The 22,942-nt window shown below is 47.4% G+C and overlaps 1 protein-coding gene across 1 annotated transcript; it reads left to right on the top strand.

Moving 5' to 3' along the window:
• Window positions 1-4,158: 4,158 nt before the first annotated feature.
• MXRA8 (matrix remodeling associated 8) lies at window positions 4,159-22,560 on the top strand. The gene is made up of 10 exons (XM_041463642.1): window positions 4,159-4,386; window positions 8,345-8,365; window positions 8,922-9,230; window positions 10,513-10,614; window positions 12,009-12,467; window positions 18,280-18,438; window positions 19,494-19,524; window positions 20,041-20,117; window positions 21,267-21,344; window positions 22,172-22,560. Exons 1-10 carry the CDS (start codon window positions 4,338-4,340, stop codon window positions 22,195-22,197), a joined length of 1,311 nt encoding a protein of 436 aa, XP_041319576.1. The 5' UTR covers window positions 4,159-4,337; the 3' UTR covers window positions 22,198-22,560.
• Window positions 22,561-22,942: the final 382 nt, after the last annotated feature.

Raw genomic sequence — 22,942 nt, 5'->3', positions numbered from 1 at the left:
GAGTGCTCATTTTGGAGGTGTCCCTGCAATTCTCAGAGCTCTGGGCTGGGGACAAGGTGGGGATTGAGCTTGGACTCAATCTCGGAGCTCTTTTCCAGCCTCAGTGATTGTGTGAGGGTCTCAGAAGCACTGAGTGTTTTATTTACCTTTGAAACAGACCTGGTTTGAAAGAAAATTTGCAACAACCTGAAAGCCACCTGGGCTTTTTGTGGCCCTTTGGTTGTGATTCAGTCTTGGAGCTCTTTTCCAACCTCAGCAATGCTGGGATTGAGGAGTGCTTGGGCACAGCACAGTGACTGCCAGTGGGGCATTTCTGTGGACCTCACCTGTCTCTGGCTATTATATCTCTATATCTCTATAATATCTCTGCTATTTAAAGTTCCCATTATATATTTTTTTTTTAATTCACCACAACCTAAAGGTGTCAGAGCTCTGCCCTGCTCATCCTCCAATCTGTGTTTGCCCCAGCTGCTCTGGTGGCTGCATCTCAGGCTGCTGATTATAGTGAATTCCAGTGAAATGAAACAAAAAAAAACATCTGCTGAGAGCATCACCTTGTCATTCTGGCTGTGCCCTTCAGAGAAGGCAAATCAGGGGGTTTTGTGTTTGTGGCTGGGGAACAAGCAGGGTAATGCTGGGGCTGAGAGGTGCCTGGCTTGTTCCAGCCCTGCAGTAATGACAGGCTCTGCTTGGCAGCCCTGGCATTGTGGTTGGCTTTCCATTTTGTCCTTTCAGTTCACAGTTCTTGCTCTAAGCTGGATTATTTCAGGCTTGCTTAAGGGGTTTGTGGCAGCTGGAAGATTTGGTTTCAAGAGAAAAGTGAAAAATGAAAATGGTGTTGGTGTAAATTAACCCTGAGCTGCCGTGCCTTTCTTTTGCTGTTCCCAAGCAAAGTTCTCTTTTTTCATATTTTATTTTGAATTTTATTTTATTTTTCCTCGCTGCTTTTGCCACTGCCAATTAGCTGTACTCTTGTACTCTTTATTCCTAAACTGCAGCATTCCCTACTACTTTTCTGTCCCAGGAATTTTATCCTTTCTTCTTCCCATGAGCAGGTATTTTCTCCTTTGATCCTGGTGGAACACTCTGCATCCTGTATTTAAAGAAGTTGTTGATGATAAGCCTGGAGTGCTGACAAACCCTGCACACAAGGCCTTGTACTGTAATTTGTGTCAAGAGATCATTAATGCTGGCATTCCTTTTTAATTCATGTATTCATGGCTGTGAGGATGGGGTGGAAGGGGCCACTTCCACTCCTGCTTGCCAGGGTTAGTGCCTCTCAAAAATTGCACTAAAGGATGGAGAGTTCCCCTTGGCATCACACCTTTTTTCTTGACCTGACACTTGCTCAGTTTTTCTGGCTGCTGGTCTTCAATCTGGATTTATTGGGAAGTCTCTCAGTGCAGCCTGAAAACAAAAAAAGGTAAAAATGGAAGAGATGGGGAGGAGGAAACTTCCTGACATCCAACACTTCCCAGCAGCCAATTACCCTCGTGACCCTGCGCTTCCAGCAGGGCTTTGTCCACCTGAGTCGCTGCTTTAGATCTGAACTAGGTGTGAAATACCGATTTTCTTTTGCCACAATGAAAAAGAGGCGACTCTGGGAGCACGGGAGCCTTTCTTGTGCTGCTGACCTGATCTGCTGGCAGGTGCAGAGCCTGCAAAACCACTCCTGCTGCTGCTGGAAAGTCCCTTTCCCTTGCCTGCATGAAATCGCTTTCTCTGGTCAGGATTTGTGGTCAGCAGTGGGCAGCCAAGGGATGCTCGCTCTTGGGAGAATCAACCCCAATTCCCCTGGGAGTGGGGAAGGAGAAAAGCTGGGGAGCACAGCTCAGCTCAAACTGGTTAAAAATTCAGCTCCTAGACCAGGAAAAATGTTGACACAGCTGCTCTTCCAGGATGTCTTTGGAGTAGCAAAGCCCCAGGAAGCAGGGCTGGCTGCAGACTGTGCAGGATTAGAGAGGCAACAAGGCAGATATATATATATATAAATATATAAAAAATAATTATAACAACCCCCTAAACGTGTCCCTTTCATCCCCTCTGTGAACCCCACAGAAGCTGCTGCTCTTCCCCTGGGTGATTTTAGGAGACTTCAGCCTTGCTCAGCCTGGACTTGGCTCCTTGCAGTCAGGAAATATCCAGTCCATGACAGCAGCAACCACAGCAATCTGCTCCCTCCCAAAAACCCTGCGAGGAGCAGGCAGTAACCTCTGCAGTGCCACAGCTGGGAGGCAGAAAAATGAGAAAAAAACCCCTGGAACTGCAGCCTGGAAGGTCCTGCCCATGGTTGGGAGGGAGCAGGGGAAGGAGAAAATGCTGGATTTGCTGTTGGGAGCAGATTTTGCCTCCCAGGCAGGCATTTTCCAGGCTGCTCCGAGCACAGCCTGGGCTGGATCCCTGATGGAGACAACAGGAAAGGCTCCTTCTTCCAGGAGATCCAATGAAATTCCAGGAGATTCCATGAGATTCCAGGAGATTCCATGAGATTCCAGGAGATTCCATGTGAATCCAGGAGATTCCAGGAGATTCCATGTGATTCCATGTGATTCCATGAGATTCCATGCGATTCCAGGAAATTCCACGAGATTCCAGGAGATTCCATGTGATTCCATGAGATTCCATGTGATTCCAGGAAATTCCAGGAGATTCCAGGAGATTCCACGTGATTCCATGAGATTCCATGAAATTCCATGGTATTCCATGAGATTCCGTGGGTTTCCACAAGATTCCAAGAAATTCCATTAGATTCCCATGAGATTCCAGGAGATTCCAGGAGGTTCCTGGCCCAGCAGCTGCTGTGGATCGGTGCTGCGGTTGTTGTGACCCTGGCCCAGGTCAGGGACAGGGAAACAGGAGGTTTTGCTGCCTGCAGTGGTTTGGGATTGTTTTGGGAATTGCTGAGGCTGGCAAAGAGAAGCTGATGGGATCAGGGTTGGAGTTGGGCTGGATTTGTTCAGGTGCAGGAGGTGAGGGTGGGAATGTGGAGGGAGGGGCTGTTCCCAACACCCCCAAACCTCCTCACTTCACAGAAATGTCAGAGTTGGACTTTCCTGGGAAATTTTTGTTCTTATCTGTAGATTATTTTAGGATTTTTCCCTAGAAACAAACCACTTCTCTGGATCTGTCTTGGACAGTGTGGAGTTAACAGCAGGCTTTTTTTTTTTTTTTTAATTTTTTTTTTTTCATGGCCATATTATCTAATAATAATAATAGCTTCAGTTTCTTGGAATTTGTTTGGAAGTGTCTGGTTCTGTCTGATGCTGGAGACAGGATCCTGGACTGGCTGAAGTTCTGATCTGGATGCTCCCAAAGTTTCCCTTGTTGCAGTGTGTAATTATTTAAATGTTTATTTAGGGGGTTGTTATAATTATAATAATAATACTCTCCTCTTTCCTGAAACTCTTCCGCCTCTGGGATTTTCTGGTAGAGTAGAGAGACAGAAAAATGTCAGAAGGAAAAATTCAAGTGTGACAATTAAGTTTATGCTCATGGATCCCATGGGAAGGCTCCTGACTTGTGTTTTTAAGTTCTCTTATGGAGTCCCACAGACATTTAAGGACAGTCAGTTTTAATTCCTTTTCTTCACTTGATGATTCATTTGATTGAATTGTAAAATCCAAGAAATCCAATCCACTTAATGGTGTTAACCATAAACTACAATAACCTCACAACAGAATGTGAGAGAACAGAAAAATTGACCATATTTTAATTTTCCTATAAGATATAATTTTACTTTTAATATCCTAGCAGCAGCTACTTTATTTCCTATTTTATACTCTATTTCCTGACTTTATACCCATTATAATTTTCCTGTAAATACCCAGCCCTTGCTTACAAATCACAGGACAGGGTAAATATTGTTTTCTAGGTTGTCTTTGGAGACTGGAGCTGGAAGTAAAACCATATGAGGAGATCAAAACTCCATTGAAGGCAGCAGAATAAATGCAGTCTGGAGGAGTGTCAGACAAAGGCAGGAACAGCTGGATCAAGTAAAGCACGAGGAAAATTGGTTCCATCCCTAGGGGGAGGGAGAAAGATTTGTTTTGTCAGCCCGGAGCTGTGTGGGACCAAGTTTGATGTCAGAGTGAGGGAGGGCTCAGAAGGTGCCAGAGGGAGGGGAAGGAGGAGAGGGATCTGCAGAAAGTGTCAGGGAAGGGAAGGGAAAGAGGTGGAGTAATCCTGCAGAATCTGAGCTGCTGTCCTCAGCTCTGGGGATGTAAATTGATGAGGTCATAGTGTTTTCCAGTTACAGAAAAGAAAGTTAAAGGGAAAAAAAAAAAAAAAGTTTTCAGCTTGTTTTTCAAGAGAGGCGAAAACTCCGAGGAGCCGAAGAAATGGAGCAACTTTTAAAACTCCTCCTGTGGCAGATTTTGCTTCAGCAAAGTAAGCTCTGATCTGCTGGTGTGGTGTTATTTATTTTTATTTCAGCTGCACAACGGGGCTGGGGCTTGGCTGCAAGATTTTGAAGTGTTATCTTTATAAGACTTTGTTCAGATTCCTACATTTGCTCTGTTTTCATCTGGGGAGGGGAGGGAGTCGTAGCTTTCCTCTCTGCTTTTTGGGGAGAGAATGGAAAAATGTTTGAGGTTGTTGGAGCCCTGTTCAGCATGTTTGTGCATTATTTTTTCTTATCAGCAAAATCAAAACCAATAAGCTTGGCTGTGAGTACAGCAAAGCTTTCAGAGTCAGATTTTTAGGATTTAAGGTTATTTTTTTACTTTTGAAGAAGCAGAAAGAGTTTGGGGGTGTGTGTGTGAGAGAGGATTCAGATGGAGGGAAAGAAGGATGTGTGGGTTTTGGGTTTCTTTTCTCTTTTCAGCATAAAGACAGACCCAGAATTCACTTTTGGGTAGCAAGGTGCAAGAAAGGAGTAGGAAGTGAGAAGTTTTTTGGGGACTGGTGACCCCCTGCTCTTCCCAGCCTTTTTAAAAGGCTGTGGCTGACACCTGAGCCCCTCAGCTCCCCAGCACTGAGGTGGAATAAGGTGAGGAGCTCTCCCTTTGGTCCCTGATTAATCCACTTTCCATGTCACCACGGCACTTCTGCAATGCCCCAAGGCACAGCCGAGGAATTGGCAAGTGATGGGATCAGTCATAGGGACAGAAGTGTCAAAGTGGCTCAGAAATCTGGGGTGTGGGGCGGGTTAAAGAGGAGGAGGAGGAGGAGAGGCCACAGCTGTGTGCTCCAGAAGCACCAACCAGTCCAGTGACTCCAGTGAGGTTTGGCAGAGCACCCAGGGCAGGAATAGCAGGTTGGGCTGCTGCAGAGCCACAGGTCCCACCTGAGCAGGGATGATCTCTGACAGAGCTCCAGGTGCATTTTGGATTGACCTGGATGCACTCTGATGTTTGAGCCCACCCAAATCAGGTTATAATCAATAGGGAGGATGGGGAGGGGGAGAAATCTGTGACCCCTCCTGCACAAGAACCACTCCCTGAAGTGTTAATGTCTCAGGGAGGAACAGCTCCGTGTTTGGAATGGCTCTACAAAACCATTCCGTGGGCCCGCAGCCAAGGCCAAGCTCACAAGGCAGGGGAGGCTTTAAAGCTCTGCTAAAATCCCAGAAAAGCTGGGGCAGATCTCAAAGGGATCCTGTCTGTGCCCCAGCTGGGGATTGGCTCCTTGTACAACCACCAGATCTTCCTTTCTGCAGAGACAGCACATTCCTGCCCTCTGCATGTTCCTACCTGCAGGGAGTGCAGGAATTGGTGGGGCTGCATGGCTGTTTAAGGGCTCTGGAATCCTTTTGGGAAGTGGGAGAGTCTGCTGCTGGGAAAGCTGTCCCAGGAAGCCTTTAAAAAATAAACAAACACAGAGATTTAGAGGAAAATCCCAGCTCAAAGCCTGGCTTTGAAGGGAAATTCAGTTTTACTGAAAAGCTGAGTCTTGCAGGCTGGGCTGGGAGCAGTTTAGGCTCAGCTGTTTTGCTCACCATATCCCTCTTCCAGATGAGCCCAGATGTTTCTCCTGCTTGCTGCTCAGTGGGTTTAAAAACCCTGGGCTCATTTATGTCACTGTCACCTCGATGCTGCTGCACCAAAGCCATCAGGACCTCTCAGCCCCCTGAAGAGCCAGGATGGAGCCACTGCCACTCCCCAGAGGGTTTGGGGACAGCCTGGTGGCACTGCCTGCTGCTTTTCCCATAATTGTGTAATGACCACACAGAGCCCATTAAACCTCTTACAAACAGAGGGATTTGTGGCAGAAATGAGGAATCTGGCACACACAGATTTGGGCAAGAACATGTCCTTTTCTGCTCTGGTTGTTTTTCATCCCCCAGTATGAAACAGGAGCTCAGAGGTTCCCTCAGCACTGAGCTGAGCAGCAGCTCCTGAGTCCCGGCAGGGAGTTCAGCCCAGGATTGTTCAGGCCGGGCTCAGGGGACAATTTTCTGTCCCTGTCCCCTCCAAGGACACTGCCTGGAGAGCTCTGAGCATGTCACACATCTTTCACAGCCCCAGCCTTTTGCTTCTAGTTTGCCCACAGCTTTTTTTGTTTGTTTGTTTTTGGGGTTTTTTTTGTGGCTTAATAGTTCTTCACATGAAAAATGGATGGGATTCAAGAAGTAAGAGCTGGCTCTGCCTTTTACAAGGGATTAAGAAATCGTTTTCCAGGCTGCTTTCCTCTTCCTCTACTGTGGGACCACAGAATATCTCTGGGATCCTGCTGACTCAGCACAGAATGTGTCAGGGGACAGCGCAGAATTGTCTTTTGTTGGTTGTTTTTTTTTTTTGTGGTTACATCACCCAGAGAAGACAAAGTGATTCTCCACCCCATGGAACTTGAAATTCTAAAATGAAAGCCACAGTTGAGATCTGTGTTGACAGCTCTGAGGGCAGCTGAGGTTTAGAAGCTCCAGGTCCTGGAGGCTGTGGGGACAGAGGTCAGAGCTGTCACCAGGTGCATGAAGACTCTTTGGTTTTACACTTGACTCACCAAAATCCCTGCTCCCAGCTGAGCCCAGGGCTGGAGCTGTCACCTGGGAAGGGAAGGGAAGGGAAGGGAAGGGAAGGGAAGGGTGGTCCGTGCCCTGGCAGGTGGAAGGTGCAGTGCTCCAAAAAGGTGCAGAGGCAGGTGCTGGTGTGAGCTCAGAGCTTTTGTCACTCCTTGGATTTGCAGTGCTGCATTCCTAAATCTGTTTGGTAAATTCGATGCTGCTCCGTGTTTTTCCCATTAGCTCGCCAGAGGAAAGGAGAGCAGTAAATGCCTTCATTCCTCTGCCCGAGCCAGCAGAGGATGTTTCTGTCCCACCAAATCAATTTGTTCTTCGTGCAGGGCTTGGAAGCAGCCTCAGACACCATTCCCCAGCTCCCAAATCGCTGCTCATGTCACGACATTGTCCCCTGGCCCCAGGGCGAATCACACCCCTTCAGCCACAAGGTCACAGTGACACCTCAGCTGGTGGCCTGTCACAAGTGACACCGATTTTTCCTGGCTGATTTGGTGCTGTGGAAGAGATTTTTAAATCATTCTTTTGTTTTTCTAAGCCTAATCTAAGTCCTGGTTTGCAGAGACAAGGGCTGCAGCTGACACATTGTGCAGAGACAATCAAATGATGGAATTATGATGTCTGTTTCTTATATACAGAGAGCACAGACCTTGTCCAAGATGTGATTTTTCTCTTTGTGATGCTGAGATTTTAAATGTAAGGAAAAATACCTCCTATTTGAAGTGCCTTTGAGCTGGCAGTTCAACAGACAGTGCTGCTCATTTTTTGTTCTCTGCTGCCCAGTGCTTTGTGATAGAAAAAGAGGAGGAAACCAAGTTAATTCTCAGCACTTGGGGTGTGCTAAAATACCCCCAATCTGGAGTTGAATTTGAAATTCATAAATTCCAGGGCTAAAAAAATTTTGAAATAGTGTCTTTGTCTGGAGGACTTTGTGCCTCTGACATTAGCAGGACAAAACCTCCTGTGATTTTGATGGGTTTGGCTGGGTGGAGAGATGAATGGTGGTGTTGTGTTGGGAATCTGTGTTGGGAATCAAAAGCCTGATGCCAGGAGACCTTCCAGACCCCTCCCACACAAGGAGCAGGAGGGACTGGACCAGAGAAATGCAGAATCAAAGGAATTGGTTCATCTCTGGCAAAGTTCCTCCTGTGTGGATCTGAGTCATGTGAGCTGGAGAGAGCTGCTGCACCCAGAGCATCCCAAAATTAACTGTGCAGACAAAGAGTGTGGCTGGAGTGGGAAATGGATACAAACATCCAGATATAAACATCAGCATTAACAGGGAAGGGGAATAGATGGAGCAACACCAGAGGTGGCTGCTGACTTGGAGTGTATTTGTAGCTTTTTTATCCTTTTGTTGTCAGTAACACTCTTTATTTTCTGCTTTGACAGGTTCTGTGTGCTCATATTCAGGTGAGTGGCATCTCTGTAAATCTGCCAGATTTTGTGATCTTGAGAAGAGTGAGAGGGCCCTGAGTCCATGGCATGCACAGGGGCTTTCATTGCTGACTTCCATGGATTGTGCATCCCATGCACTGGTGTCTCTAAGCCTGGATTAAACTGGGGCTCAGGATTAGGAAGGGTGGGTGGGACAGCTCAAGTGTGCAGTGCTGATTACAGACACGAATGAAATCTGTGTGTTAAAGTTTTATTTATTAGGAAAAGACCCTTCCCCCTGCGTGGAGCACTGACCAGGCTCCCCAGGGAATGGTCCCAGCCCCAAGAGCTCCAGGAGGGTTTGGATCCCTCTCAGGGATGCACAGGGTGGGGTTGTTGGGGTGCCTGTGCAGGGATAAGGTTGGATCAGTGATTCCTGGGTCCCTTCCAGCTCAGGATTCTCCATGACAATGCCCTGTGTTGCTCTTGAAACCAGAATCAAAAGCCTGACTCCCACTCCATCTCCTTCCCACACCATTAACTCCATAACCCTACAGCTCATTATTTTGCTGTTTGCTCCTGTTTTTTCCAGTCCCAGCTGATGCCTCCAACCCAGCCAGCGTGGTGGTGTCTGTGCTGAACATCAGTGCAGTTCTGGGCTCCCAGGCCGTGCTGCCCTGCAAGAGCCACCGCATGGTGTGGACCCAGGACCGCCTGAACGACCGGCAGCGCGTGGTGCACTGGGACCTGCTCAGCTCCTACTATGGGGACAGCAGGATGGAGAGGCTCTGTGACATGTACTCAGCTGGGGACCAACGTGTCTACAGCTCCTACAACCAGGGCAGGATCCTCATGCCCGAGAATGCCTTTGCAGATGGGAATTTCTCGCTGGTGATCAAAGGTGTGGAGGGTTTTTTCCTCCTGGGTTTTGGTGGAAATGGGTGGTGCACAGCATGGTTTTTGATAAATGGATTTGTGGTTTAGTTGAGGTGTTAGGGTATGGGTTGGACTTGATGATCTCTAAGGTCTCATCCAACCTGGTCATTCTGTGAATGCTAGGTTAATAAGTCTAATTCTCAGGAGGAATTTTAGGGTTTGGAACTGCCCAGGGAGATGGGGGAGACCCCATCCCTGCTCTGGGAGCAATTTTAGGTGTGCCTGGCTATCCTTGACACTTGGAATTCAGGATTCCAGGGTCTGGGAGCAATCTGAGTGCACTGCTGGCACTCAGTGCCCACCGTGGTTACTTGTGCACCTCCAAGTCTATCCCAGAAAACCTGCCCAGCTCAGCACGTTCAGCAGATCAAAACCCTCTCAGCATTCCCTCTCACCAAATACCTGCATACCTGGACTGTTGCATTAATTAATTTTTTCTCCTTGGGCACCTAGGGAAGTGGAGCTTCCAGCTGGAGACTCAAGGCAGGAAGAAGTTGAGGAATTTTCCCCAAACTCATGCACTGCTCCTGGGCAGCTCTCTGGTTTTGCTTCAAAGTGAAGCTTCCAGCTGCCCTAGGGGAGATTCAGGCTGGATAAAGGAGGATTTTTTCCCCTGGAAAGGGTTGTTAAAAGTGGGAATTGCTGCTCAGGGAGGTGGTGGAGTCCTCACCCCTGGAGGTGACCAAGGAAGGACTGGACATGGCACTCAGTGCTCTGGGCTGGGGACAAGGTGGGGATTGAGGCTGGACTCAATCTTGGAGCTCTTTTCCAGCCTCAGTGATTCTGTGAGGGTCTCTGAAGCACTGAGTGTTTTATTTACCTTTGAAACCGACCTGTTTTGAATGAGAATTTGCAACAACTTGAAAGCCACCTGGGCTTTTTGTGGCCCTTTTGTTGTGATTCAGTTCCTGAACTGTAAACACTCCATGGCCATTGTTCCCTGCTCTCAGCTAAACCTAAACCAGCTTCCTCTTTCCACCTGTTAACAGAAATACACACATTTCTACTCACAAGAAATACACAAATTTCTGCACACAAGAGCAAATCAACTGAACAATTATTTCATTAGGTGACCAAATCTTTATATTGGGTGAGAGGATTTGTCTCTGCTTAACCCACCCTGGTGATAAGGATGGCTTAGAATGAAGTTGTTTATATCCAGACAAGGATTTGGGAAAATGCAAATGCCACAAATAATATTGTCTCAGTACAAATCACTGTATTCCTCTCTCTTCCCTGCTCTACAGGTGTTGCAGAGAGTGATGCAGGCACATATTCCTGTAATCTTCACCATCACTACTGCCACTTGTACGAAACGGTGAAAATCCAGCTGGTCATCGCCAAGAGAGGTGGGTGTGGGGACAGCCCCAGGTTCTGCAGCTGCCACAGGAGGCTTGGGAAGCACCAGCAGAGCCTGGTGCTCTCTGTGCTGTTTGCTGCCTGCTTCCCTGACTTTCAGAGGGTTTGTTTACAAACCTCTCATCTTCCTTGGCCAGAACCTCAGCTCAGTGTTTGCTCTTGGTCGTTACCAAACTGCCCCTGCTGCAGCAGCAGCACACCCCTGGTGACAGTCCCCCCCTGGTGACAATCCCTCCCTGGTGACAATCCACACCCTCAGCTCAGCTCAGCCACAAGGACCTGCCTGTGCTCTGGCTGCTGAGCTTGCCCTGGGCAGCCTGTACTTAAAAACCCACCACACCTTAAGCCCAGCTCTAAACTCCAGCTGTTGGCAGCTGCAGGGAGTCCCACCCATCCACACAGGCACCCATTAAAAATCCATTTAAACCTCTGCATAACACCAGTGGAGCTGCTGGGGTTGAAGTGCATCTCCTCTGCTGCTCTCACAGTGCAATAAAAACATCCTGAGAGCCCCAGTCAGCTCCTCTGTGCTCTGGCTGCTTCTGTTATTCCTTTTCAAGAGCCAAACACAGAGCAGTGCTGCTTCAGCTCCTCCAGTAATTAGGGCCTTTGTGGGTAGGAAAGCATTTCCTGCTCAGAGGATTGGGATGAAGGTCCTCGTTCCATTCTTAGCCTGTGGAGGGAATTTGCTTCCTGCACTCTGAAGCAGGAGATTAACTCTGAGTTAGAAGGAGGAGAAAGTGGCCTTGCTTCATGAAATGGCCAAGGATGTTAGAGGATAAAGGTGGGGTTTTTTTAATAACTGCTGAAATAAATGTGAAAAAGCCAGGCTTGTTCATGTTCATGCATGTTCAGGCTGTGCCACGTGGCACTTTTAAGATTTTGGGAGGGAATGTTATAGGATTCCAATCTCGTGGAGTATTAGAGAGAGAGCAGTCTCAGGTGTCTCTGGGTGTCCTTGAAACTTGGAATTCAGGGTTCCAGGGTGTGGGAGCAATCTCAGGTGTCTCTGGCTGTCCTTGACACTTGATGTGGAGTGGGAATTTCACATTGACCGTGCCCATGAGATCGCGGCGTGTGACAGCAAATTGGCCTAAAATTTTGCTGGTTTTGGCCAAGGAAAGGAAACCTGTGTTTTCCTCTCCCCATCTCCCAGATTTCTCCTCCTAATCCCAAGCTGCTTCTTTGTCCTAATGCCCAGCCCTTGATGTGCACTGCTGATGCTGAGCTGATAAAATTCTTTAATTCTGCCCAGCCTCTGTTCCAGCTCAGCCTACACAAAGCATCACAGGACGGAAACTTAAATCAATCATGTTGGAAAACCAGGAACGGGTGGGACAAAACTAATGGAGCAAACCCATTCCAAAGTTGTGTTCCCCACCAGGCGAGGAGGCCAGCGAGTACTGGGACGGCGAGAAGCCGGTGCTGGTGGCCCCGGAGGGCAGCACGGTGACGCTGCCGTGCGTCAACCGCCAGCACATCTGGACGGAGCGGCACAGCGAGGAGGAGCAGCAGGTGGTGCACTGGGACCGGCAGCCCCCGGGGGTGCCCCAGGACCGTGCCGACCGCCTGGTGGATCTGTACGCGTCCGGCGAGCGCCGCTCCTACGGGCCCCAGTTCCTGCGGCAGAAGATGAACGTCACCCGCGGCGCCTTCGCCCTCGGAGACTTCTCGCTGCGCATCTCCCGCCTGGAGAGCGCCGACGAGGGCACCTACTCGTGCCACCTGCACCACCACTACTGCGGGCTGCACGAGCGCAGGATCTACCACGTGGCCGTCACGGAGCCAGAGAGGGAGAGGAAGGTGGTGAACATCACCACGCACGCCGTGGTCCCTGCTGCGGGTGAGTGGCCTTGTAGAGATGGACTGTGGTGCGGCTCTGGGGTTTTTGGGTGTCCCAGACAGAGAAGTTCAGTTAAGCACAACCTGTCTGGGCCCCTCAGGCAGGCTTCAGGGCTGCAGGCAGTCTTAGCAAGCTCAGCTCTTGGGTGATTTTGGCTCTCTTGAGTGATGTCAGCTCTCTTGAGTGATTTCAGCTCTTTGGTGATTTCAGCTCTCATGAGAGATTTCAGCTCTCTTGAGTGATTTCAGCTGTCTTGGGTGATTTCAGCTCTCTAGTGATTTCAGCTCTCTTTAGTGATTTCAGCTCTCTTTGGTGATTTCAGCTGTCTTGGATGATTTCAGCTCTCTTTGGTGATTTCAGCTCTCTTTTGTGATTTCAGCTCTCTTTAGTGATTTCAGCTCTCTTTGGTGATTTCAGCTCTTTGGTGATTTCATCTGTCTTGAGTGATTTCAGCTCCCTTGAGTGATTTCAGCTCCTGGGGGATTTCAGCTCTTTCTCAGATTTCCTGTAGTCAATACACCCCGAGAGTTCTTTTTTCCCAGCCCGATGGTCAAAGAAAGAGTCAGAATTCTTCGGCTCTGGTTCTCAAGGTTGTTTATTTTTTTTTATCTAAAACATTCTTTTCCAGACCCACAGAGGTCTGTTCAGCAGATCTGTCAAGGGCACACTGCCCTGCCCTGAGGTGTTGCTATCTCTTTATACTAAAAACTACTGTTTTATTTATTTTTTATTTATTTAAAGTACTGTGTACTTTATTAACCATTATTTTCCAATACCAATAGATTGTCTACTTCTACTCTAAACCAATCCAAAAGTGCCAGCATCACCCAGAACATGGAGGTTAGGAAGGGGAAAGAAGAAGGACAGGGAACGCTCAAATTCCTCCATCTTGGGACTCCAAACCCCCCTTCTAAAAATCCCAAAATTCTACTTTTCACCCTGTGACAACTACTGTTATACTACTTAAACTTTTGTGAGTTTTAATTCTTCATACAAACTTGGTAATTTGCTCCATGGGTTAAGATTGAAATCCCAAGTGTCTTTGGCTTCCTGCCAGGGGCTCGAGCCATCCAGGGTACCCAGAGGGATGTCCTGGGTTGTGACAGCTCTTTAGTGATTTCAGCTCTTTAGTGATTTCAGCTCTTTGTTTGCTGAGTGCCTTTGGCAGACACAGGGAGAGAGAGGAGATGTCTTTGTCTTTATTGAGGTTCCAGAGAGATGTCTTTATTGACGTTCCTCAGAGATGTCTTTATTGAGGTTCCACAGATATGTCTTTATTGAGGTTCCTCAGAGATGCCTTTATTGAGGTTCCTCAGAGAGGTCTTTATTGGTATCTTCTGCAAGGGGTCTCACTGGCAGCTCTTCTGCTGAGCTGGGCAGAGGAGGGTGTTTATATCAGATTTAGGAGTTTTGGAAGTTGTCCAATGGTAGGGGTCGAGGTGAATATGACCTGTGGTCTTACAGAGAGATAATGAGGGTCTGAAGGTGGAAGAGAGGCTTCTTTGGTGCTGTCATCATGGCTGGGCGTTTCCTATCCAGCTGACCACCAGGGAGGCCTTGCAGGCCCTGCCCTGGGCACTGTTGCAGGCATCACATTCATTTAAAGGAGTGCTCTGGGTTCTCAATTTGCTTTTTCTGCCTCTGTCGAGGCTGGGATTGAAGGCACTTGAGACGATGGGTTGTGTTCAGACTCAGGTGTTTATTGTTTCTTATCAATGTTACAGCCTCACAGCAGTGAGTTCTGCAGTTTTGAGGGTGTTTATATCAGATTTAGGAGTTTTGGAAGTTGTCCAATGGTAGGGGTCGAGGTGAATATGACCTGTGGTCTTACAGAGAGATAACGAGGGTCTGAAGGTGGAAGAGAGGCTTCTTTGGTGCTGTCATCATGGCTGGGCGTTTCCTATCCAGCTGACCGCCAGGGAGGCCTTGCAGGCCCTGTGCCTGCTAGAGTGGGCACCGTTGCAGGCATCACATTCATTTAAAGGAGTGCTCTGGGTTCTCAATTTGCTTTTTCTGCCTCTGTCGAGGCTGGGATTGAAGGCACTTGAGACGATGGGTTGTGTTCAGACTCAGGTGTTTATTGTTTCTTATCAATGTTACAGCCTCACAGCAGTGAGTTCTGCAGTTTTTCACCAAGAAGGCACAAAATAGCCAACTATCTCTTGGTACAAAATCTTTTAAGGCTAAACTATCCAATTAGGAAATTGCACCTAAATTATTTTCACTTTTAACCCAATAACTGATCACTTGAAGTCCACAATGTGGACTTTTCTGTCCAATTACACAAAACCATGGAGAAGAAGGAAGAAGAAGGTAAAGAAGAACAACCTGCCTCTGCCCTAGCACCTCCATCTTGCTTCATGTTTATTTCTATATTCTAAAACCCCAAACTCTCAGTTTTCCACCCTGTGACATTACACACTTCTAACCAACTCCACACCCATAATCCCAATTCTATCATTCCATTTTGGAAGCCTTCTCCACAGCCTCAGGTCAAATGCAGTGTTCTCCAGGGGGTCAGAGTCTGTCTGTACAGAAAGTCTGAATTTCTCAACAGCCAGGGTTCCAACACAATGGGACCATACCAAGAACGATTGGAATCATACCAAGAATGATTTATTGCTCAGATAAACATCAGAGGCCCTGAGATTTACAAGGGCAAGCAGTCAGCCACAGCTCAAGAGAGTCACAGGTTCTTCATGACAAGGCAATATAGAGCTTTCTAACCCAACGTTGGCCCAGGATTTATTTTGCTTTTCTGACCTATCACCTTTACTTACTGCCCCAGGGCAGTTCTGCACTGCTGGCAGGCCCCAGGCAAACAAGCTGGGTTTGGTTTGTGTTTTTGTGCAGCTCCCTCTCCCTTTTTTTTGGCTCTCTTTCCTCCGTGCCTTTATGGAGGTGTGAGCAGGGGGGTGATGCAGCCCTGCCTTTGCTGTCACAGCTCTTCCCACCAGAGTTTCTCTCCCCTTTGCACGGATGTTTAGGCTGTGCAAGGTGCCAGACCATGCAGAATCAACCACCAGGAATTTTCCTCCACCCTTCAGCTTTTTTTTTTTATTTTTTTGTGTGTGTGTGTGTGCCATAAACCAATTTTCATATTTTCCACTGCACTGAGCTATCATCTGTCAGCCTGTCCAAACTCAAAACCATCACACTTCGTTCAGGCAGAAAAAGAAAAGCAAAAATCCCAAGTTTAATTTTTTTTTAAAGTCTTTTGGGTATAGTTCTTTATTAACACTTTAAAATATTCATTGTGTTTTAATATTTATTGGCTGTTTAATACAGAATTTTGATTTGCTTCATACATTTTTAAATAGGTTTATTCTCCTGTAAGAAATTGGCTTTCTCAAGTCATAGAGACCTAAACTTTTTCCCTGGGGCTAAGGTTGGTGTCCAGAAAATCCAGGCAGTGCTGAGAGAGGTGGCTGGAGACCAGGACATCCAAATATCAGAGTTCCTGCACACAGCCCTTGATCCTTATCCACAGAAGGAACCCAGATCTTGTTTCCAGAGTAGTTCACCTACAAATTTATTGAGGACACTGTCCTGAGTATTTCCCACCTGCTCAGAAGGGAGGTGGAATCTCTGGGTGATTTAACCTGGCTGTGCTGGAGGAATTTCCCTTCCTGGCAGGAGCCACTTCCTCTGTCCAAACCAGCAGCTTTGGGACCCCTCAGCACTCCCAAAAATGTGCTGAGTCCATGGGAATGTGTGAGCAGTGGAGACATCCAGAGGTTTCCTTCTCCAGCCCTGCCAGGGGAGGCTGATTGCCCCATTCCACAAAAAAACTGCCTGGAATTCTTCTGGGGAGCACAACAGCAACGGGGAGACACCAAAAGCAAACCCAGGAGCTTTGATCAGGCAGCAGCCTCAGCTCCTGGCCTTGCTCCAAGCTCCATTCCCAGAAGGAAAGTTCATCCTGTTTGGAGCAGAGGCAGGGGCTCAGTGCTGCTCTCAGGCTCAGCAGTGCAAATGTGGTGGATATTTACTAAAAGAGTATTTTTACTCAGGGTTTGCTCTGCAGCAGGTGCCTGAGGAATCTGTTGTGCCTCATGATGAGTGCTAAAATATTGGCAAACCTTGTGGGGAGCTCTCCACCTTTTCCAGCAGAACAGTTTGGTCTTTGATGCTTTGGGAAGATCATGTTGAGGCACTTCTTAAATTTAAGGTTTCCCCTTCACCACTGGGATTTATTTTTTCAGTGGTTAAAATGTCCTGGGAGTGAATTTGGGGCAGGGTGGATGTGAGATCAGATCTTGGTTACAGAATAAACCTTCACCACCCCAGCTTCAGTTCTGGTGTAGGGTGAGGAGGAGTCTGTGTGACCTCGTGGTCCTGCCCTGGGCACTGACAGTGGGACTGAGCTGTGCCTCAGTTTCCCCAGTTATCAAACGGGGTACATCCCATTGCCCAAAGCTATTAAACCTCTGTTTCCACTCCGTGTTGTGACCTCCTCAGTGTTGCCTGAAGTTTAAACCCAGCCCTTACCCAGTTCTGGGGGAAAGCAAAAAGCCAGGAATAGAAATTGCTCTGTTTGCTGTGGCACCATCTCATTATGGCAGCAAGGAGCCAGGGATGGGACACAGCAGAGCTGTCACATGTTTGCAGCTTTGCAAGTGGCTTTCTTGGTTTGAATTGATACTTTCCAGCTTGGCAGGGTGGAAATCCCATAGTTTTTCCAGCTCTGTATCCAGGGAGAACTGGAAATCCCAGTAAAAGCAGAGTGCTGCTGGAGTGGAGCACTGGGCCACCAGAACAGAGCACGTTGCTCAAGCTTTTTGATTTTCTAGGACTGCTGTTGGCATTAGCAAACAACCAGCTCTGGTTTCAGAGTGTTTATTTCAACCCACTCTTGCCTGATTTAATTTGATTTTTGCTGGGTTGGTATTTTTAACTGCTGGAAACAAACTGCCCAAAAAACTGGAAGCAGTCCCAGTGCCAGCACTGCCAGAAGTGTCAGGACACATCTGCTAAAGGGTGCTGTGGCTTTTGAGGTATTTTTGAGATCTTATTTCCCCACTTTTCCCCTTATTCCCTCTGGATAATTAGCAGGGGGAACTCCCAGGGGAATGGGAGGTGAGGGCTCTATCCTGATCTTGCCAGGTGCTCTGTGAAAATTCCCTGTAAGGGGTGAAGGTGGAGGGGTTTTTTTCTGTTTTGAAGGAAAAACCCCTCTCCCAGCAGAGTCCTGTGGGATTCCATCCATGCCTGGGCTGGCTTTATCCATTCCTCTGACTGTTGCAAGCAGAGAAGTCACTTCCTCTTTACATGTGTAAAACATTGACCTATTTATTTGAGATCTACCAAAAAAAAAAAAAAAAAGAAAAAAGTTCCACGTAAAAGCTTTGAGCTCCCCTTCCCTGTTCTGTGGGACAGAAATCCTGCTGCACCCTTGGAATCTTGGCTTTCCTCTGCTTTTGGGGGGGTTTATTTATTTTATTTATTTTATTTCATTTCAAAGGAAGCTCATTTTTTGGCTCTGAAAACTCTTCCCACTCCATAAATTATAACCCTTGGCAAGGAGGGGCTGCTGTCTGGAGCCAGAGCAGGGTGGAGTTTGTGTTGAAAGGGACCCAGAGGAAGGTTTTGGGACCCTCTGGAAGGTTTGGGACTGGCTTTGCTCTGAAATTCCCCCCTGCAAGAACACTCTGAAGGCCAGGGATCACTGATCCTAGAGAAGGGATCCTGTTAAACCCTGGGAATTATGAGAAATCAGGCACTGATTAATTCTTGCCATTCAGAATTTCTCCCTGAGCGTTCCCTCCTCTGATCCCACTTCCAGTGATGCCTCCTGTTCTCCTTCCCTCAGATCCAAACGTGGTCAGGGGCCACAATGTCATCAATGTCATCATCCCTGAGAGCAGGATGCACTTCTTCCAGCAGCTGGGCTACATCCTGGCCACTCTGCTGCTCTTCCTCGTCCTCCTCATCATCGTGGTGCTCGTCACCCGCAGGCGCCGCCAGAGAGGTGAGTCCAGGGAAATCCTGACCTGGCCTGCAATCATTCCTGCCAGGAGCAGTGCTGCAGGCAGGGATCCCCTCCTGGAAAACCAGGAACCTGCCCAGGGGGAGGATTTGCAGGGCTGGTGTGGTGTAAAAATGTCCAGACCTTGATTTTGTGGAGTTGTTGGGGTTGGAAAAGACCCCCAGGGTCATCACCTCCAGGTTTTGGTTGAATTTTTTGGAGTTGCTGGGGTTGGAAAAGACCCCCAGGGTCATCACCTCCAGGCTTTGGTTGAATCCCACTCCAGATTTGCTGATTTCCTCCTTAGAAAGCAGAAGAAAAGCCTTTCTTAGGCAGAATTTATCCCTTGGGAGCTCAGGTGTCCTGGATTTGCTGGGCTGGTGTGGTATAAAAATGTCCAGACCTTGATTTTGTGGAGTTGTTGGGGTTGGAAAAGACCCCCAGGGTCATCACCTCCAGGCTTTGGCTGAACCCCACTCCTGATTTTCTCCATAGAAGGGAGAAGGAAAGCCCTTCACAGGTGGGATTTGTCCCTGGGGAGCTCAGGTGTCCAGGATTTGCAGGGCTGGTGTGATACAAAAATGTCCAGGCCTTGATTTCATGGAGTTATTTGGGTTGGAAAAGACCTCCAAGGTCACCACCTCCAGGCTTTGGCTGAATCCCACTCCAGATTTTCTCTGTAGAAGGGAGAAGAAAAGCCCCTCACAGGTGGGATTTGTCCCTGGGGAGCTCAGGTGTCCAGGATTTGCAGGGCTGGTGTGGTGTAAAAATGTCCAGGCCTTGATTTCATGGAGTTATTTGGGTTGGAAAAGACCTCCAAGGTCACCACCTCCAGGCTTTGGCTGAACCCCACTCCAGATTTTCTCTGTAGAAGGGAGAAGAAAAGCCCCTCACAGGTGGGATTTGTCCCTGGGGAGCTCAGGTGTCCAGGATTTGCAGGGCTGGTGTGGTGTAAAAATGTCCAGGCCTTGATTTTGTGGAATTGTTGGGGTTGGAAAAGACCTCCAGGGTCATCAAGTGCAGGCTGACTGCTCATTCTGCTTTTTCCTCCTGGTTAGGTTATGAATACAACGTGAAGAAATATGGAGAGTAAGTATAATCAATTGTAATGTAATTAATATTATTAATTAGGTTTAGAATGCATTTAAATGAAATAATTTTAATTTCCTCCTCTGCTAAGAGCCTAAACCAGCTGAAAATCTGGTTAGGAGGAGGAAGTGGAAGGAGAAAATGGTTTGTGGGGCTGATTTGGCAATTGAGCTTCTTCTTGTTACCCTTTGGGAGCTGACTGAGGGATGGAGTTTCTGTGAGATGTCCTTGGGAGCTGGTGGGAAGGGAATAATGCACAGATCTGCTGTGAGATGGGGCCAGGATCATGGAGCTGGGCTCCTCCAGGCCTTATTTTATAGGATTAAAGTGGAAAAGAGAAGGAAATTCCAGGATTGGCTGCCCATTGTTCTAAGATCAGGACAAACGGGTGGGGGAAAAAATTAAAAATTAAATAAATTCTATAAAGAATTAGAAAAGCTAATGGGAAAAAGTGTGAAAGGAGCCAGTTATTAAAAGATGGGACAATACCATTTCCCACCATTATTCCCTTTTCAGGAAGGATGTGAATCTTAAAGAATTTACAGTGGACACAACAGATCTGACCCCACAGAAAAGTGAAGACATCAGGCTGGGTAGGTATCCCTGGCCACCAAACCAGCTCAGAATCCTTGTAAATCTGAAATTTCTAATGGCACTTGGATATTTGGGAGTGACTTAACCCATTTTTTAACCTCTGGAAGTGGGTATGGACTTTATTTGATCAAAATTGGGTAAGGAGAAGTCCTGAGTTTGTTGAGTTCATTGTCTCCACCTTCTGTTGAAGCCACTTTGGTTTAACTTTCTGATTTTCTCCTCCCTGGATGTCAAATAATTCAGTGAGCATTTGGGCCTTCTGTGCTAGCAATTAGGGCAGATGAACAGAGAGTGAGAGGAAGAAAATCTGAGATAGAAAAGAGAAAATACAAATCCCCCTGGAAATCATGGTAAAATGAAAGGGAAGAGGGGAAGGAAGCTCATCTCACACTGTGAAAGTGGTTTTTTTTGGGATTTATAGGACAGATTTGGGGAATTTCCAGCATTCCTGAAGGTAGATGCTGCTCCTTGCTGGGGTTTGAAGGTGCAGCCTTGAGTTTATTGTGTCAATAATTGATCAGGGCTTGGTTCTTGCTGGGATTTGGAGTGAATCCATTCCAAAAAACTGCTGCTCTTGTCTGCACCACCCTGAGGTTCCTGAAGCCTTTTCATGATGCCAAGTTCTGCAACTTGCTGGATAAACCAGGAGATAATTGTCCCTTTGGTTTTTTATTTGCATCTCCAGTAAAGGTACAACCTTTAAAAGAAAAAGCTGACAAACCTTAGGTCCCAAGAATTTAAAAAAAAAAAAAAAAGACAAAAAAACCCCCCAAAAAACAAAAAACCATTGGATTGCAGAGGCTGGGTTGCAAAAATCCTTCTCTGTGTGTCCCAGGAGAGCAAAATCTCTGGATAATTGCATCAGTCACCTCCAGGTGAGCTTTGAGGAGATAATCCAGAGCTGGAAGGATCTGTGCTGCCTGTGAGGAGCAGGGAGCTGAAGTTTGCACAACAGATTAATGCCAGAGGCTAAAATGAAGTCAGAGCTGTTTTCCTGCTGAGTAACTCCACAAATAATTCCTAGAAATCAGAGATGCCAGTCCTAGAGCACAGCAAGGAAGGGCTGATCACCTCTGTCCTGCTCATCAAACTCCTGTTTTCTTTTCATATCCTAATTCCTGTGTGAATCCTGCTCCTCCCTTGCACAGATTACAAAAACAACATCCTGAAGGAGAAGGCTGAGCAAGCCAGGAGCTTCCCAGCAAAGAACATTGATTTAGACAAAGGTAATCATGACTTTCTTCCCCTTAATTGGTGGCTGCAGGGAGCTTCTGGTGGGAACAGTCCATCAGTGAGTGACCAAGCCAGAGCCAAAGAGGAATGAGAAACCTCATGGCAGAAGCAGGAATGAGAAGCCAGCTGCCTTCCCATCCTTTCATCACGGAGCCACGAGATGCAAGCAGTGATTAGGCTTTTAAAAGCTTTGGGCATGGCACAAATTGGACTTTTTCTTGATTGGAAAAAGAAAGCTTGGCAGGGCTGGAACTGTGCCTGCTCTGCTGTGACCTCAGAGGGAGGGAGATGCAGCCCAAAAATGTCCTGGCGTGGTGTTTGGGCAGAAAACACAGTGCAGAAGGAGAGTGTTTGGAGTGGAATTAATTTCTGGGTAATGGGCAGTTACTTCATCCAAGAAAAGCAAAGAGCTCTCCCTCCCTGGGGGCTGGATCTCCTCTTGCTGATCCAGGATTCATCCCCAGGGTTGTGCCTGTGTTTGTAGGACAGCACTTGTGTCAGGCAGGGCTTGTGATCAGCTCTGAGATCCCATGACTCATTCCAGGGGAATGAAGATTTAAAAAATGGGCTGAAATGACACCAAGCAGGGGATGGAGAGCCCAGGAGCTGTCCCTGATGGAATTCTCCTGGCATTTTCTCCTGCAGGGTGGGTCTGGACAATAATTTACCCCCAGTCTGTCTCACTGGGGGGGCTTTTTGATATCAGGGTTGTGGGTGACTGCAAATGCTCACCCTAGAAATAAATCCATATTTTTGTGCTTCTTTGAATGGTTTGAAGTCTCTCTCCAGGTGCTGACCCCCTGTTTCCATTTGCTTTCAGATTTCAGGAAGGAATATTGTAAATGAAGACATTCTCAAGCTGCTGGCTGGACCAGAAGCTTCCATCCAAGAGAGATAACATGGAAAAGAGATGGCTTTTCTTAATTCCATCTCCCTCCAGTTCCCACAGATTTTTTTCCACATCCACTTTTTTTTTTTCCCCCCCACACAAGGGTGCAAATGCTTCATGAAAGAGTTAAACTGTCTTGTGTGCATTTATGGGGTTGGGTTGCCTTTTCTTCCTCTGTTCTCCCAATCCTCCCTTCCCCTTTTCTTTCTTGACAATTATTGTTGGATTTTATGCATCAATGATTTTTATGAGCTGAATCAGCAGAGGTTTTGCTTTGATGTTATTGCTTTAAATAAAACCACCTGCATCACTATTCCTGAGCCATCATTGCACCAGGCATTTTTCCATGTGGTGGATCCATCAGGAGAACAATGGAAAAAGCTGATCCCTGTCCTAGGCTGGCAAAAATCACTTCACACAGAACTTGGCGCCTCCCAGGTGAAGCACAACCCTCCCAAAACCTCATTTTATCAGTTGGGAAATATCAATATCCTCGTTTTACAGGGAAAGGGAAGCACACCAAAGGCTGAGGGCTCAGCTCAGAGCTGAACTCTGCATTTCTCACCCCGTTTTTGTTGGTTTGTTTCTGTGTTTCAGCACAGCCAGAGCAGATTTGGTGGATGCAGTCGCAGTAAATGTGTCTCAGGTAGATCAGGAGCAGGAATGTTGTGCACAGGGCTGAGCTCCTGGGTGTCACCTGGG

Source organism: Pyrgilauda ruficollis, unplaced genomic scaffold, assembly GCF_017590135.1.
Source record: "Pyrgilauda ruficollis isolate IOZ18807 unplaced genomic scaffold, ASM1759013v1 scaffold169, whole genome shotgun sequence".
Classification (NCBI taxonomy): domain Eukaryota; kingdom Metazoa; phylum Chordata; class Aves; order Passeriformes; family Passeridae; genus Pyrgilauda; species Pyrgilauda ruficollis.
Note: the sequence above shows the minus strand (reverse complement) of the source record. Positions and strands in the feature narration are given on the sequence as shown.